Raw genomic sequence first — 16986 nt, forward strand, 5'->3', positions numbered from 1 at the left:
CATGACTTCTTTTCACTGGTAATGCAGCCCCAAAATAATTCATAACAATGTGGTAATGTCTATTTTTAACCCTCTAGTCTAGTGACTTAAAATATTTAAAAAATGCTAATGACTTAATCTCATTTGAGAATGAATAAGAAGTCTGGTGTCAGTATAGAAACAGTTTCCATTTATCTAATACATGAGTTTTTACTGAGTTCATTTTTGTTAACTGAAATTAGAATAAAAACTAACATAACTGTGTAAAACGGAAACCAAACTAAACCGAGCGAGCAATGACATTTCCTCTCTCAAGATCCATTAATGTACTAAAAACATATTTAAATCAGTTCATGCGAGTACAGTGTTTCAATATTAATATTATAAAGCGATGAGAATATTTTTGGTGCGCCAAAAAAACTAAATAACGACTTATATAGTGATGGCCGTTTTCAAAACACTGCTTCAGGAAGCTTTGGAGCGTTATGAATCAGCGTATCGAATCGTGATTGGGATTGCGTGTCGAACCGCCCTAACTGCTGAAATCACGTGACTTTGGCGCTCCGAACAGCTGCTGATTTGACACGCTGATTCATAACGCTCCGAAGCTTCCTGAAGCAGTGTTTTGAGAACGGCTATCACTAAATAAGTCGTTATTTTGTTTTTTTTGGCGCACCAAAAATATTCTCGTCACTTTATAATATTAATATTGAACCACTGTACTCACATGAACTGATTTAAATATGTTTTTAGTACCTTTATGGATCTTGAGAGAGGAAATGTCATTGCTGGCTATGCAGGCCTCACGGAGCCATCGGATTTCAACAAAAATATCTTAATTTGTGTTCTGAAGATAAACAAAGGTCTTACGGGTGTGGAACGGCATGAGAGTAAGTAATAAATGACAGAATTTTCAGTTTTGGGTGAACTGACCCTTTAACATAGCTAATAAGCAAAGGTTTTAAAAATACATTATTGTTCAAAAGTAAGATTTTTAAATGTCTTTAAAGACTTATGTTCACCAAGGCTGCTTGATCAAAATGATTCTTCAGAAATCATGCTAATATGCCGATTTGCGGCATATGACGGTATTTTTTTCCCCCTGTGCAAGACCGGCATTAACCACATTTTCTACTGATTGAGAGAGGAAATACTGCAGTAGATTGACTAGAATGCCCTGTTTTACTGTCATGATGAGAGAATATTGTAGAAAAGTGCTCAAGTAGCATTTCTTATTATTAATATGAATGTTGAAAAGAGTTGTGCTGCTTAATATTTTTGTGGAATTGGATTCTTTAATGAATAGAATGTTCAAACGAACAGCATTTAATTGATCAATTGAATGCATCCTTTCTGAATAAAAGTATTAAAACAAATTCAACTGACCCTTAACTTTTATGGTATTGCAGAATCTATACCAGCTGACAAATTACTTCCACAATAATGTCCTGCTCTAACCTCACATGGTGATTCATTCATAATAGATGTTTGTTCATTGAACTCTTAATACAGTTATCATCACCAAAGCCTGCTTTACAAATCTCCTGAGATATCTAGTGGTGTGGGCCAACATGTTTATTGCACTGCAAGTTTGACGTTGTTGACGAAACAAGCACACCGCAGCTGCTGAGATATGAGACCCACCCGTGACAAAACATGTCTTGAATGGCTCTCAAAGGGCTAATAACAGTATGTGGTTTCCTTCTTGTAAGAAAATGCTGCATGAGAGAGAGAGGAGGCCGCAAGATACTCGAGTCTCACGTTTCTGTGTACATAACATGGTTTGGATGACATGAATCCTACTGCAGGCGAAAGGGAGGAACGAGTTGATATGTGTGAGTGTACATGTCTGCGTTTACTGTTCCCACATGTGTTTGGAGCAGACTCAAATGGTTAAAGGGAAACGCAGCAGGGGCGTTGCATATCTTTGATGGGAAAAGCTGACTGCGAGAGATAAAGCGCACCCACAGCCTCTCACGGCCGAGCAGGAAGGGATGTTAGTAAAGTATCAGTCAAAGGGGTGTTATTCCTGCAGGGACAGAGGAGAGAGGAATGAGTTTCCACATGCACATGTCTAATAACAGAAAAAAAGACAGTTGAAACAAACGAACTTGGCTGCTAAAACAAAACGAGCCCTGACAAGACATCCAGGAGACTCTCCCTGGATAAAACACTGATCCATCCGGAATGAAACCATGACTGTTTGAACATCTAATGCCTGAATCCACAGAATAATTAATATGTATTGACTCCACAAGCAAACATCGACCAAAATATCAAAACAACATCTCTCAGCACCATAATTTAAAGGGTTAGTTCACCCAAAAATGACATTTCTGTCATTAAGTACTCACCCTCATGCCGTTTCAAACCCGCAAGACCTTCGTTCATCTTCGGAACACAAATTAAGATATTCTTGATGAAATCCTCAATAGAAATGACCATATTCAAGGTCCAGAAAAGTAGTAAAAACATTGTTAAAATAGTCAACGTGACTACAGTAGTTCAACCTTAATGTCATGAAGCGAAGAAAAATATTTTTTTTGCACAAAAACAAAACAAAAATAACGACTTTCTATTGAGAATAAAAAACCTATTGGATTTCATCAAAAATATCTTAATTTGTGTTCTGAAGATGAACGAAGGTCTTGCTGGTTTGGAACGACATGAGGGTGAGTAATTAACGACAATTTCATTTTTGGGTGAACTAACCCTTTAAACACTGTTAAACATTTTCATTTTGGACTTTTCACAGAGACAGTGTAGCGTAGACCAACACATCAATACAAATTTATAATAATAATTATATAATTTATAAATACTAAAGGCCTATAAATCATGTGCGTGTTAAGCAATAAATGGATATAAAAATTTGATTAAATTTAAAACAAAATCAATCATTTTATTTGCTAAAAGTGAACTTAGGCATCATAACATTACAATATACAGTATGAAAAATGGATATTTATTTTTGAGGTTGACTAAAGATTACATTTAACTGTGTTAAAAAATTATTAGTATTTTAAAGATTAACTTTATATGAGTGTTAGATGATGACAAAGGTAATCTAAATTAGCATGCACAATTAAATAACCAATCTCAACAAAATAATAAAAAAATACAAATACATTTAAAAATGTCCAGTAACCAAAATTGCTAAAATAACTGATAATATTGATTACTGGTCATTACAACAATAACAACAACAAAAAAAGATTAAATAAATAAATAAATGACAGCTATCAATATCAGACAAAATTTCAATACCAATGCATCCCTAAAATATACAGTATCTTTTTTTATTGAAAGCATGTGCACCCATCACACCCTGTCGCACACGTACAACAAAAGGGCCCTAAAAGATGCCTGTCTTCTGAGAGACAGAACAAAAGCATTAACCAAAGCTCCACGTGTTCTTTATTATGCCCGTTTACACCCCGAGGTCAGCAGTTGACTGATTTAAGCAGCTCGTCCTCACAAACCAAATCGACTAGGAGGGAAAACTGAGACACACGATCTGACAGAAGACACAGAGGAAGACTCTATTGTTCCTCTAGCCTTTGTCACAGTGAAAAGTGGCAGATGGGTGTTTGCACCCTCCTGATTCTATTCGGACAGCTGTGAGGCACAAGTAACTCCTCTTCTGTATACAGAGAGGGGGAAAAAAGGAAGAAATAGAGAGCGAGAGGGGGCACCCGGTGCCCCTGCTGTGTCTGCTAACAGCGGATGGCTCTAGACACAGTGCTCTTGTGTTTGGGATCTGCTGTGCCTTGGCTCACCCACTCCAGGAATGCACTCGGCCCACAGCTAATGACAGACTGGAGCCTCTGGTGCACACAAGCAGTTCGAGCAAAAGCTGCTGCCAGTCAGCTGCCTGGATGGATCCTTGGCCAGCAGCTGTGCTCAAAGGTGCTGACATCAATTGTGCTGGCTAATGGATACTAGGATATTGAGTGCGAAAAGGGCATCTGTTTAAACGTGACTAGGCGACTTAGAGGGTCAACGGTGAATGGCTATCAAACACTGTCCACAAAAACAGATGGTGCAGTTAGTTGTTTTGAAGCAAGGCTGGGAGAATTTTTTTGTTGTTTTTTTGGCAATGCTGAGCAAAAGAGGGTGGAGTATTGTTTTCTCAGATGGATTTAAGTAAATAGTTTCACTTTTTAAATCTCACGCAGTCACATCACGAGCCAAACCACCAAGGGATCGGTTCAGCACGCAACAGATACAAAGCACTAGTCACAGCAATCTTACAGCAACTTTAACAGCAACCTTAAATTAATTGATACTGGTCAAAAATTTAATTGAAAAAGTCTTGAATGGAAAGTTCACCTCATGTTGTGAGAACAAGATCAACCAATTCACTAAAAAGATTCAACTCAAAAGAATGACTTGTTTATGAATCAGACATCCAATTCATATTTTCACTGGAAAACAACTTTAATTGGGGGTTATCGTACAGGTTCAGTACTGCACTTTGTTATTCTTCTAGTTATTTACCCAGAGCAACTACTAATGGAGCACTTTTATGCTGCTTTTGGATCCTTTTTGATGCTTGAAAGCTCCTATCCCTGTTCATTGTAATTACGTGGAAAAAAGCACCTAGAGCATTTCTCAGAATTTCTCCATTATTTTCCACAGAAGTAGACATACAGGTTTGAAATGAAGGAAATTATGCAACAAAGTGTATAATCCATTTATGCAACTCTATTTAAATATCTACTAGGAGGAAAGAATCTAGGATAATTCTCATATGAGGAACTGTCTGTCTGTTAGTCACTTACATTTTTACTTCCTCATAATGACTTTGACTGTGAATCAGTAACTCCATCTCATTTGGCTATACAAGGCAAGATGTGGTTTCTGTAATAATTGAATCACTCCAAGAGCCAGTGCCGCTAGAGTATCGTCATTGAAGGCGACAGCAGGATGAGTATGGGTTTTTATAAGCCCCAGTGGGCCAAACTGCATGATTTCCCTGATGTGTAATGAATATTTGAAATATTGACTGGTAGGTACTAAGCTACAAACAAGCGAAAATGTGAGCAAATAGATCAAAGAAATAGGGAGTAAATGTTATTTTTAGATTTGCAATGTCATATAAATATAAAGCATGATAAAGCAGGCATCAACCTTTAAACTCAGTCATGCTATTGTGTTTGACAAGGGCGTGGATGGATAACAAACTGAACCAAACACATCTTATATAAGATTATTAAAGGGTGAGTTCACCCAAAAATGAAAATGATCCCATGATTTACTCACCCTCAAGCTATCCTAGGTGTATATGACTGTCTTCTTTCATATGATCTATTTAAAAATATCCTTGCTCCTAATGGTTGTGAATGGCGGGCCACATTTTGAAGCTTTATAATGATTGTGAATCCAAGCTTTATAATGATTGTGAATGGCGGGCCACATTTTGAAGCTTTATAATGATTGTGAATCCAAGCTTTATAATGATTGTGAATGGCGGGCCACATTTTGAAGCTAAAAAAAAAAAAAAAAAATGCATCCATACATAATAAAAGTAATCCATACAGGTCCAAGGTGTTAATAAAGGCCTTTTGAAGCAAAGAAATGTTTTTTTTTTAAAGAAAAATATCCATATTTAAAGCTTTCGACAGACAGCCATACGCATATATTTGCAGCAGAAGAGCAACCTCTGACCCGACACACGATGTAATGATGAATGCGCAAAGGATAGAGCAAAACAAAACACCGGTTACAAATTAGAAGTCTAAAACGATCATTTTTAAAGAGAAAATGTAGGAGGATTTTGATATAAGAGAAGAGGAGCTTGAGTTTGTTGCACAGCCCTATTTGTTTAAACCGCGACAGGCATCTAAGTTTACGATATTCCTACATCCTGCGTCAGACATCATTTTAGGGTTTACTCATTTGGTGCAAGTTGACTTGCACAGTATGCGTACGGTCATTCACCAGAAACTAGTTATTTGAATTTATGAAGTTTTAAATATGGATATTTTTCTTACAAAAATGCACCGCTTCGCTTCAGAAGGCCTTTATTAACGCACTGGAGTCGTATGGATTACTCTTATTATGAATGGATGCTTTTTTTTTTGGCTACAAAATGATTCCAGACAGCCTGTGCATAACACTGCTCGAAACATCTTATAGGAATAGGACTGTCTCAAATAACCCAATCATAGTCAATAATGTCGGACATTGCCTTTTGAGCTGACGCCGAAGAGTGAATGAACACGATAAACTGAAGTGTTTTGCTAATAAATTCAATCAAACGTGTCTTATATGAGATTAATCAAATATATACAACATAAAAGTAATATTACAACTTACATCTGCACAAAAGGATGCGAATGCACCAGCAAACTTGCGTGCCTGTCTGAATGCTTGTCTAACTCCCATTGTGGATGCGCTCTTCACATAACAACAACGCTGAAACACGGGCAACTAAAGCACAAACATTCTATTACAATAGTGTTCTCATAGAGTTATGTATATGGCAGATTGACGTCAGTCTGGATGGCATGCTGTCTAACGCTAAGAAATTAGACCTTAGGTACTGCCCATAATGCAGCAATAACCAACAAGAAAAAGATAAATATATTTTCTATACATATCATTGTTTTCATGATTGATCGTCGCTGTCATGTTCGAGTACTCGAATACTCGTGCCCATCCCTAGTCCACACAAGTGTTCATCGAGAACACTTGAAGCCTTCTGAATTATGAAAAGACAAATGGGACATCCTACAGTCATGTGTACTTCAACGACATTGAACTGAAGGTACAAAACTTCAAGTCCTCAACTCATCGACCGTTCGAAACACTATTTTTCCACAATGAACACAAGAGACACATGACCTATGATTCATATCATTCCTAACCCAAATTATTTGACACGCACACAAACATCCTGTAAAACATTTGATATGAAATTAAGGAACTGCACAACATCTGCTAAACCTGTACTACTCGCAACATATTACAGCATAAAACTAAGTAAGCTTTGAAGGAAAAAACAAAACTTAGTTGGAGAGGGAAAGCAGACGTTTTACTGTTTCACACGGATTTTCCAAAGAAGAATCAGGTCAGCCCTGAAACTCTTTTAAAGTTGCACTACAATATGATAGAACCGAAACTTGGGGAATGTAAAGTTTATGATCACATTTCTCAGTTTAGTTCTCATTTTATTTTCACACGATGTGCCTCAATCAAAAATCACTTTTATTGGGAAATTTACCATCGGGTAATGATGATGAGTGTAAGGATTAATTTGCAAACATTTCTCAAACCCACACAAACCACTTCCTGAAGCATAAGAATGCTGCTTCTGCATTTCTACAGAGAATAAATGATTGCACTTTTTTTTTAAAGAGATAATACTTTTTTTCTTCCCAGCAAGGATGCATTGAATTGATCAAAAGTGACAAAGAGATTTATAATGTATCACTGTTTCTAAAAAATTACTAAGCAGCACAATATTGATAATATGATGATGATGATGATTTCTGAAGGATCATGACACTGAAAACTGGAGTAATGGCTGCTGAAAATTCAGCTTTGGCATTAAAATAACAAATTACAAAATAAAACATAAAAAAATAGAAAAGTTATTTTAAATTGTAATAATATTTCACTATATTATTGTTTTTACTGTATTTTTGATCAAATAAATGGAGGCTTGGTGACTTTAAGAGACTTTCAAAATCTTGCCAACCCCAAACCTTTGAACGATACCTCTTGTCAAGTGATACCTATAATGGTTTTTGTATGCACATGAAAGTACCTGAAAAGAATCAATCAACATTAAATGTAATGTGTTGCAAAATTCAATTTAACTCTGCTTTTTGATTATTCACAATGGCTGAGGTGTAATCATTAGGTTTATGTATGTTAGTTCACTATGCCAGCACCTCATTCAATGTCTTTCAGGTCATAATGGTTTGAAAACAGTCTTTGCTGAAGTGTGAATTAACATTAGCTAACATATGGAAGTTTTATAGTGACAAATCAGAGTAAGAAGTGAGTAACATGGGAAATTCCTGTAGTTCACAATGTGCCTAGTGCTAAAAACAAAGCGACTTCAGCTGTGTGCCTTTAGGGAGCTGCTTTTCACTCTCACACTCTGAAATAATATGGGTTGAGTCAAGCTCCAGAAACCCTAAGATCAGGCCCTGAGCACAGTAAGTTTTTTTTTTTTTTTGTTGCCTTCCTGTGCTACTTCCTCTTGTTTGTTCTAGACACACATGTGAATGAAGAGATTCAATAGACGAGCATTTTAAAAAGAATCGTTTCAAACAACATAATTTAATTAAGTAGGATCTGGTCCCTCCTTGTATCCAAGCTTTGCAGATCATTATCTAGGTACCTTGAAACAACATTGTTCAGTGAATATTTCAAGCGGTTCACTGTAAAGTTGTAATCCACAAACTGTGGCTTTGCAGGTCCTGTCCTGATATTAATGACCTGCCAATCAATCTACATGACCAGAAGTATGTGCAGGCCCAAAGACCACAAAAACAGCTTCAGCTAGTTGTTGGAACATAGCAGTGGGGATTTGCTCCCAGTCATATGCATTGATGTTTGGCAATGGTCTTCACTGGAATAGCAGAACCCATTAATAGAAGGGGGTGTTCACTAGTCATGGGTTTCTAGTGTATGATTCTTTGTTTTGGATCATTAGCTTACAAAAGCACCTACATATTTATCTATAGATCTATGTCATCATCATCACTGTCTAGACATCATAACTGAGGTTCCTCTTTCATCACTCAGAAACCTCATATGCTTTCTTCAACATGTTCTACAACATTCAGACTAATATAGATCCAAGGTCCAAGGTTAAGGACTTCCCGTGAGGGGTCGATTTCATGCATTTATACCCATTAAGACCTAAAAAGGACCTATTAAGTCCATTTTTACAAGATGTACTATAAGTCTTAGGTTTTCGCAGAATGAGACTGTGAAGTTTTAGCTCAAATGACCCCACAGATCATTTATATTTAAACATTATTTAAAGTACATATGGAGTGACTGAACCAATCTTTGTCGTAGAATACACTTGTTTGTTCCCATTTTTGTGCCCATTTATTTATTTTCAAGATCTGAGGTGAATTAGCCAGTGTTGTTTTCATTACAGCTAAAAAGCTGGGAAACCAGAATGAGAGAAATTAGACGCTTTCAACATTAAATAAAGCACATAACAGTACCTGATATTATCATTGCCATACTTTGTGTTGTTTTTCCAACTGTGACGTCGCAGAGAAATAGAAACCGTTTCAAAAATAGAACGTGTCGCCGTCGCGGCTGGTTAGGACACGGTGTGAAGCATGAAATTTCTGCACCACTAGTGGCACCAAACGGAATTACAATCAGTTTCCACCATTGCAAAGCAACACTTGCTCAACTAATAGTGTAAAATTGTGTCAGACTATCGGTTTGTCTGGAAAAAAAATGAATACTGTTTATTATTATTATTTTTACTGCCACTAGTGGTACTGAAATTACTCCTTATTTAAGCACACTGAAGAGATGGACAGACCAAAAATGGATGCTTAGGTGGATAAATGGAAAAACAGCCAAAAATATGGCACAATATCATCAACAGACTTTCATCAGATGACCTTGAAAAATCATCCCTTCTGTCCGCTGCTCGGTCTGTGGGAGGCCTAAACAAGTAGCTTCCAGCCAATGTACTAGATTCATGCTAAACACGTGTGAGATGCCATACATCCATGCATACACACACATTACTGGGGATCACTTGGGACACTTTTGTCCCTGGCTCGACTTTGTGGTGCTGAATCAAAATGAGAATGTGGCCACATGGGATCAGCGGTCCAGCCCAATCCCACCATCCCTCAATCTCTCCATCTCTATGATTTATTCTCCAAGTGCAATGCTTGCAATGACTCACATATTACATAAGACAAGAGACACTCATTTGCTCATTGAGCAGCGTTCACGTGTTGTTAAGGGGAAATAGTGCAAATTCACATAACATTTTTGTGGATAGATGATTTGAAATGGTGGGAATCAGCGTTTCATGCAGATTTGTACAACACAGTTGTGTTACAATAGTAATATATTTCTATCTTAGAAATAATAATGGTACTATATTCCTCCCCATGTTGACTTCATTTGCCATTTACGTTGGATGGGATGCCAACAGTACTTCAAGCACCAACTTTTATTTTACCCAGAAAGTTTGCATTAAGGTCTACAAGCACAAAATAGTAAACCACAAACTCATCTGACCTCACCAGACTAAAAACTAGTCCCATCTGTGTTAAAGAATAACTTAGGCTTTATAAAAACACACACACACAAGTGCCCAAGTGACTACGGTCACACATACACACTTCAGTCTTTGAAACAACACATTGACCGCCTGTCAACATGGACATCTGTCTTAGTTCTCAGGCCAAATCTGCCATGTAGAGCATAATGTACAGCTATTTTAGTGAGGGAGACTCTGGATGAGACTCTCAGAGACAGGGGCAACAGACATACACACACCCTCAGTGGAGAGAAAGAAAGAGAGCGAGTGTGTGTGTGCCCAGCCCCCACCAACACCTCCCAGATGCTCGACTGAAAACAAAGAAATGCTGCTCATTTTATTCCATCCAGTAGCTTAAGTCCAACGGTTATTTCTGTTATCAAAGCACTAACAGCGATAGAAACAAAAGAACAAAACCCTTTGTCTTTGACGTCAAGAATTATGGATGCCAACAGACAATACCAACCCACCAAAAACCATCTGTGACTCAGAATTATGCAGAAACTGGATTCAATATAATACAATGAAAAAGCATTCCCTGACACTTCCATCTTTGCAAGTTACTTTACATATTTCATAATCTAAGGACGTATTACTTCCTACGAAATCAATGAGGCGGCTGTCAGCATTTTAAATATCAATGCTTAAAGAGTGGACGGCAGTGGAAGGTCGAGGTGTAGAAGGAGTATGGAGGAGGTTTTTGTGAATAATCTAACCTGAAGCTTGGCCTGTGGGGAGCATGCCAAGGAGAAGGAGCAGCAGGGATGTGGTGGCCACCCTGTGAGCGAGCGAGGCTCTCGTCTCACACGCTACCATTCCATTGCACATCTTTCAGCACTGCTTGTGCAGCAAGAGTCCTCTCCGGCTGAACCTGATGACACAAACACACAAGTATTACTACAGGGAGCTCAGTAGTAGTTAGTGTATTAAATGCAAAACAGAAGCTGTAGCTACAACACCCTTTATGAGCCCATTACCACACTCACATGGAATCTGCGCTTGCAGAATTTCACCACAAATTAAGCAGATTTCCACAGACTTCATAAAGTATTATACCAAGAATCAAGTACATTTTACCTTAAATGGCCATATTTACTGGCCAATTCTCACTTTTAACTAGTTGCTTATTAGCTTGCATATTACTAGTATATTGGTTGTTTATTAGTACTTACAAAGCACATATTCATTTTTTATAAAACTACCTTACTATCTATTAATAAGCAGTAAATTAGGAGTTAATTGAGGCAAAAGTAGTAGCTAATAGTGAATTTGTGTTCCCTATACTGAAGTGTTACCATATTTTTTAACCTACATGAAACTACTATATTGTATATATAAAATATTTAGAATATAAATAGTATTTCAAATAAAAATATTTTCAATCCCAATGAAAATGGGGTTTAGCCATCTAGCATCCAAGCCACTCAACAAACGTGACACACACCTCACATTATTAATATTTATAGTCAGATCATCATTCTTACAAAATGATTTAATCCAGGTAATGCTGAAGTTTCCAGTTATCAATTCACTAATGAGCATTATTTACTGGCCAAAGCTAGTTTTCACTCGCATTTGACAAATTTTGTAATGTTTTTAGCTTCAAAAAGTGAATTTGATTGTTAAATTCCACAAATTTTTCCAATTACAATACATGTAAAAAACAGAGCATATAGCAGTTTAATAAACCAAACTAGGCAATGTTTTCAATTTTGTTTAAAAACATCATTGTTCTAAACTAATGGATGATGTGAGAACTGAGGAATCTTGAGGAACTGAATTGCTCATGTCACAATACATTTTATAGTTTATAATAATAATAATAATAATAATCAACAAAATGCAGAACAGATGCTGCAGGGTATCCATTTGGTGTATGGTGTTGTTTATATTACATATTAAACCTATTAGTATATATGCATTTAGGGAAAAAACTAGAGCACGGCCATCACACAAATGAGAGCAGGTGCAATGGTGCTGCTAAGTAAGCACAAGCCATTTGTCAGCATTCTTCCAAAAGAATATGTGAGGTGTGCACAAGGCAGATTAAGTTCAAAAACATGGGGTGCACAAGTCCCAGAAACAAACAGGATGCTGAGGGTGCAGCTACTGCTCCCACGTGATGCCAATCTGCCACCGCCACCACACCTTTCTCCTCCTAGCTCCGGAGAAGCACTAGGGTGCCCAAGGAGCACAAGGAGTGTGACGCACATCCCACTGGCAGAGAAGAACTCGCCTGCTGTCTCGTGTACCAAACAGACTGGTGCAATAGAACATTCTGCAACAAAATGTTCAGTGCCAACAGGATCCCAGAGTGGGGAAGCAGCAAATCAGCCTAGATTCAGTAAAAGTGACTAAGGTGTTGTACAGATGGCCACCCGAGTAAGCGTAATATTGTAATAAAACAAATATCCAAGAACAACTGCCTGGAAATTTTTTTAAAATACAGATAAATGACCATATCACAAGGCGTTCAAGAACCAAGCTTATACAAAATGCAGCTAAAAACTTTTAATTTTCGCCCAAAACTGAAAATTTGTCATTTATATCATGTCATTCCAAACCCACAAGACTTTTATTCATATTCAAAACACAAACTAAGATTTTTTTGTAATGAAACCTGAGAGATTTCTGTTCCTCCACTGAAAGTCCATTACACCACAACTTTTGACGCTTCAAAAAGTTCATAAAGAGATCCATATGAATAAAGTTTAATCTAAGTCTAAGATGAGATATGAACAGATTTAATTTAGGCTTTTATTCACATATATACATTGATCAACGCACATATTAGAGCACATCAAATATGATAAACGGAAGCTCATGTGCTTGCTTGATGCGTGCAGTCAAGCTGGGCTTACATTTTTGTTAGATTTATATTTTTATATAGGCTAAACTGCTTGATTTATATAGAAGTCTTTTAGGACCCCTTTAAAGACTTTTGGAAGCATCAATGTTTTAGTGGAATTGACTTTCACTGGAGGGACTGAAATCTCCCAGGTTTGACTAAAAATATCTTAATTTGTGTTTGCGAATAAGTGGAACAAGCATCTTATGGGTTTGGAACAACATGAGGAAGAGTAACTGATTAAAAGGTGCAATAGGTGATTTGCTACAGAGACATTTTTTTGTTACACTGGTTGAAAGTCTCCTCATATCCTGATAGCAATCACTATGTTAAACGTAGTGTATCTAAATGTATTTTTATAAATATATATCGTCTGTGGAAAGCGTAGGACCATAAAATGTTCATCTAATCATTATATTCAGTCCAAATGAAATAATACAATGTCCTACCTGGCTGTCAACGTATGTTTTTACATACCCTCATGCACTCTGTTCGAGCAGACATCATATGTCAACAGCACGTTTCATGCTATGCAGAGTCTATACAGAAACTTCAGACACGGTGCACCACAAACAAACAGCAGCAACCTTTTACAGTTCCTAATGAATCAAAACAAAGAGCTTATGCTGCGTTCAAACCATAACTACTGTAATTAAGAGACGGCAACCCATGACGTTCTAACCGGAACTGTTCAGTCAGACTAGACTATTATGCGTACCCATGTCAACAATATCAACACCGAAATGAATCTGCAGCAGTCAGTTACAAGCTCTCTAAATTGTTTACGTTGGTTATTATTGTAATGTTATGTGCTTAGAGATGAGGTAGTTTAACACTGTCTCTTGTGACACTTTTGCAGCTGTGTGTGTGTGTGCGCTCATGTGTTTTGGAGGAGGCGTGGCTTTGGACGGCGATTTGTAGGGAGGGTGGGATTGTATGCTTTCAATGCTAGCAGGCTAACATTAGCATTTCCCAGAACACCTACTGCACCTTTATTTATTTTTTTGGTGAACTATCCCTTTAAGAGATCTATTTTTATTTTATTTTATTTGTTTTTGAAAGAATTTCTTTACCACTTTGTGGTTACATTTTTTAACCACATTAGAAAGCCATAATCCTATCACACTGGTCACTTTTCTTTGAAGCAAAACAACAAAACAGGCCAGATGCCAAAAGTAACGTGGCACCACAGTTCCTGCTTCATCATACCAGAGCTGCCTTCAAGATTAAACATAAAAGGGTTTGAGCAAGAAATATCCAACTACAGAGCCCTTCCAGGGAGTTTAGTACAAGATGGGAGAGAGAAAGGGAGAAAGACAGAAATACATAGCTGGGAATATTGATATTCATTCTCGCAAGAAGAGTCCAGGCTGCATGACAGTAAAGAAAAGGCCTTTTGTTGAGTATACTATGGCTCACACAGCTCCTTTATTTACACTTTTGCATACAAACAGCAATGAGGAAGAAGTGATCATCCATAGGGAACCAACAAGAGTTTGTGAAGGGGAAGTTTTTCAAAGCAACAATTACATTTGTCCACATGATATCATACTGAAACAACCTCTTGATCAAGTTTCAACATGAAGCTTCACATTTAAGTCAAGACATGCCACTGAGAAAAGCACAGTAAAGTTGTAGTTGGGTTACAAGTGGTACATAAACAAAGCAACAACCAGTGCATGCTGGCTCCAAATTAGAGATACCAGCAAATTATAAAGCAATTAGTCGTAGGCAGATGACACTAATCTTGTTTTCACTACAAGAAATGGCACTGACATTATCGCAAAAAAACAAAAACAAAACAGGCCGGGTATTTGGAGAGAACTGGAGTGCACTGAGGGACATGGTAACGTAGTTATTCTATGTAAGACAGAAATAAGCCCCAGTATGTCCTGGCTTAAAGTCACACGCGCCGACACGTGCAACTGTTCCGAGAGCAGAACAAGTACAACAAAGAGAACAGATCGTCTCCTGCTCTCCAACTACTGTAAACAGAACAATATTAACCCATGCAATCAAACAAAAACAAAGATGAATCACTAATGATCGCGATTAAGTTTCCTAAAGTGATAAACTTTGAGGATGTTTCTCACTTTTCGATCACAAGTTTTTAAAGTCCTCCTGTTATGTGAACTCTGTTTACTGCACAACGCTTTGTGCATATGCGCGTGCGTGCGTATGTATTTGCGCGTGTAGGAGTCCAATGTTTCGACATGTCGTTTTTGCAACGAGTAGAAAAAACAAGACGTATATTACAATTACATGTTGACAGTAAGTCTCTAACGTAAGATATTCACATAACGCAGGAAACCGGTTGACGCAAGCACAAAAGACTACAAGGAGGTCCGTTGCTGGCCGAAATAACACTGTAACACATTGACGAATATACGTGTCAGTGTATCTAAAACAAAAACAGCCGTTAAATAATTCACATACAACAGATATTTAACAGTCTAGTAAAGTAAAATGGCAGCCTATGGGTAATAGGAAGCTAACAACAGGCTTTGTCCGCATCGCCGGACTGGCGACTTTAGTAATCGCGTTATGACACACTAATTAACAGCCACATTTCTACTTTAAACTCGCCAGATAATGATTTAAGGACAATGTAATTCACATATACAACAAATACTCGTCTTGGTCATTAGCAAAAAAGACCTTTCGCTCTTAACAGAACAGTGCTTTTGATTGGATTAGGATTCACTAGCGAGCTATGTGGCTGGAATAGCTCCCTGTGTGAATATTAAAGTCGTTATCAATCAATAACTTACCGACCTACTATTTCTATATTCAAGTACACACACTGAATCATTTGGCTACCGATATCTGTTAGCTTTTACGCTAACTAGTGATTCAAAGACCCCGAGTGGCTAACCGCGTTCAGCTAACTCGTAGCTCAGCTAACTAACCTTCACAACGCAATAAAGAGATCTTACCAGTGAATGCCCTCCTCTTTAAAATCAGTATCGGGTCACCATGGAGCTTCGTCGAGTAGATGGAAATCCCAGGGTTACTGTAAACGCGGTATATGTTGGTATGGAATATATCGTGAGAGTCTGACGGCCCTTTTCGATCTGATCATCCGTCTACGAGAAGGTTGTGAACAGCCAGCGGGGCCAGATCGCAGTACCTCCTCCCAACAGTAGGAAAGAGCTTCGAGCTCCACCAGCGGCCTCGCTCTCACACCGTCTCCATGACGACCATGGCGAACTGTACGCGAGAGGGGCGGGGTTTACCGAGGTCCGCTAGTTCATGAGAAATCAGCTGTAACTTGGAAGAGGGGAGGGGGATGCGATCTAACGCAGATGGGTTTGGTTTAGGTTTAGACTAGCATACTGCAATATAAACAAATTGCTACTTAATATGTTTGCCTGGTCATTGACACGGAAATATATTTGCTCTCTTCTAACTGACGATTTTTGCATGACCTTTCATAAATATCCAGTTTATGATTGAGAGAAAAATGTAATTCTGGCTACACAATAATATAAGAATAATTTAATTTTATTTATATATTATTATAATATTATATACTGAACAAAAAGCCACCAAGTGAATATATGTGAAGTTTGCTAATTAATTATTTGAATTACTTTTGTGTTTTTAAACGGTCCCTTATGGTCTTTTTTCTTCTCTACTATAATTTTCTCTTTGTTTTTCTCTTGTCAAATAAACCTAATCCATAGATATTGACGTGCAGCCAGGAGTCGTGTTTCCTGACATTTATATTTGCCTGATTTGACGCCGGGGAAATACATAAAGCAAATCTGCCTGTGAATATTTGATTTTAACTATATAGGTAGGTTTAAATCCGCGTAATCACTTATATCAATGTTATATATATCGTCATATTGTCCAGCCCTAAAACATATAGGCCTATATATAGTTTTGT

The 16986-nt window shown here is 37.5% G+C and overlaps 1 protein-coding gene across 2 annotated transcripts in view; it reads right to left on the minus strand.

Annotated features, from left to right (window-relative positions):
- susd6 (sushi domain containing 6) overlaps positions 1-16313 on the minus strand; it is a 28058-nt gene extending 11745 nt beyond the window's left edge. Inside the window, exons 1-2 of one of the 2 annotated variants that reach the window (XM_048206624.1) lie at positions 16031-16313; positions 10963-11117 (exon numbers count right to left, since the gene is read on the minus strand). In XM_048206624.1, coding sequence (XP_048062581.1) covers positions 10963-11074 — 112 coding nt within the window. In that variant the 5' untranslated portion in view covers positions 11075-11117; positions 16031-16313. The remainder of the gene's footprint in view (positions 1-10962; positions 11118-16030) is intronic. The other variant, XM_048206625.1, reaches the window with a different exon arrangement.
- Positions 16314-16986: the final 673 nt, after the last annotated feature.

The sequence above is a fragment of the Megalobrama amblycephala genome, linkage group LG11 (genome assembly GCF_018812025.1).
Source record: "Megalobrama amblycephala isolate DHTTF-2021 linkage group LG11, ASM1881202v1, whole genome shotgun sequence".
Lineage (NCBI taxonomy): Eukaryota > Metazoa > Chordata > Actinopteri > Cypriniformes > Xenocyprididae > Megalobrama > Megalobrama amblycephala.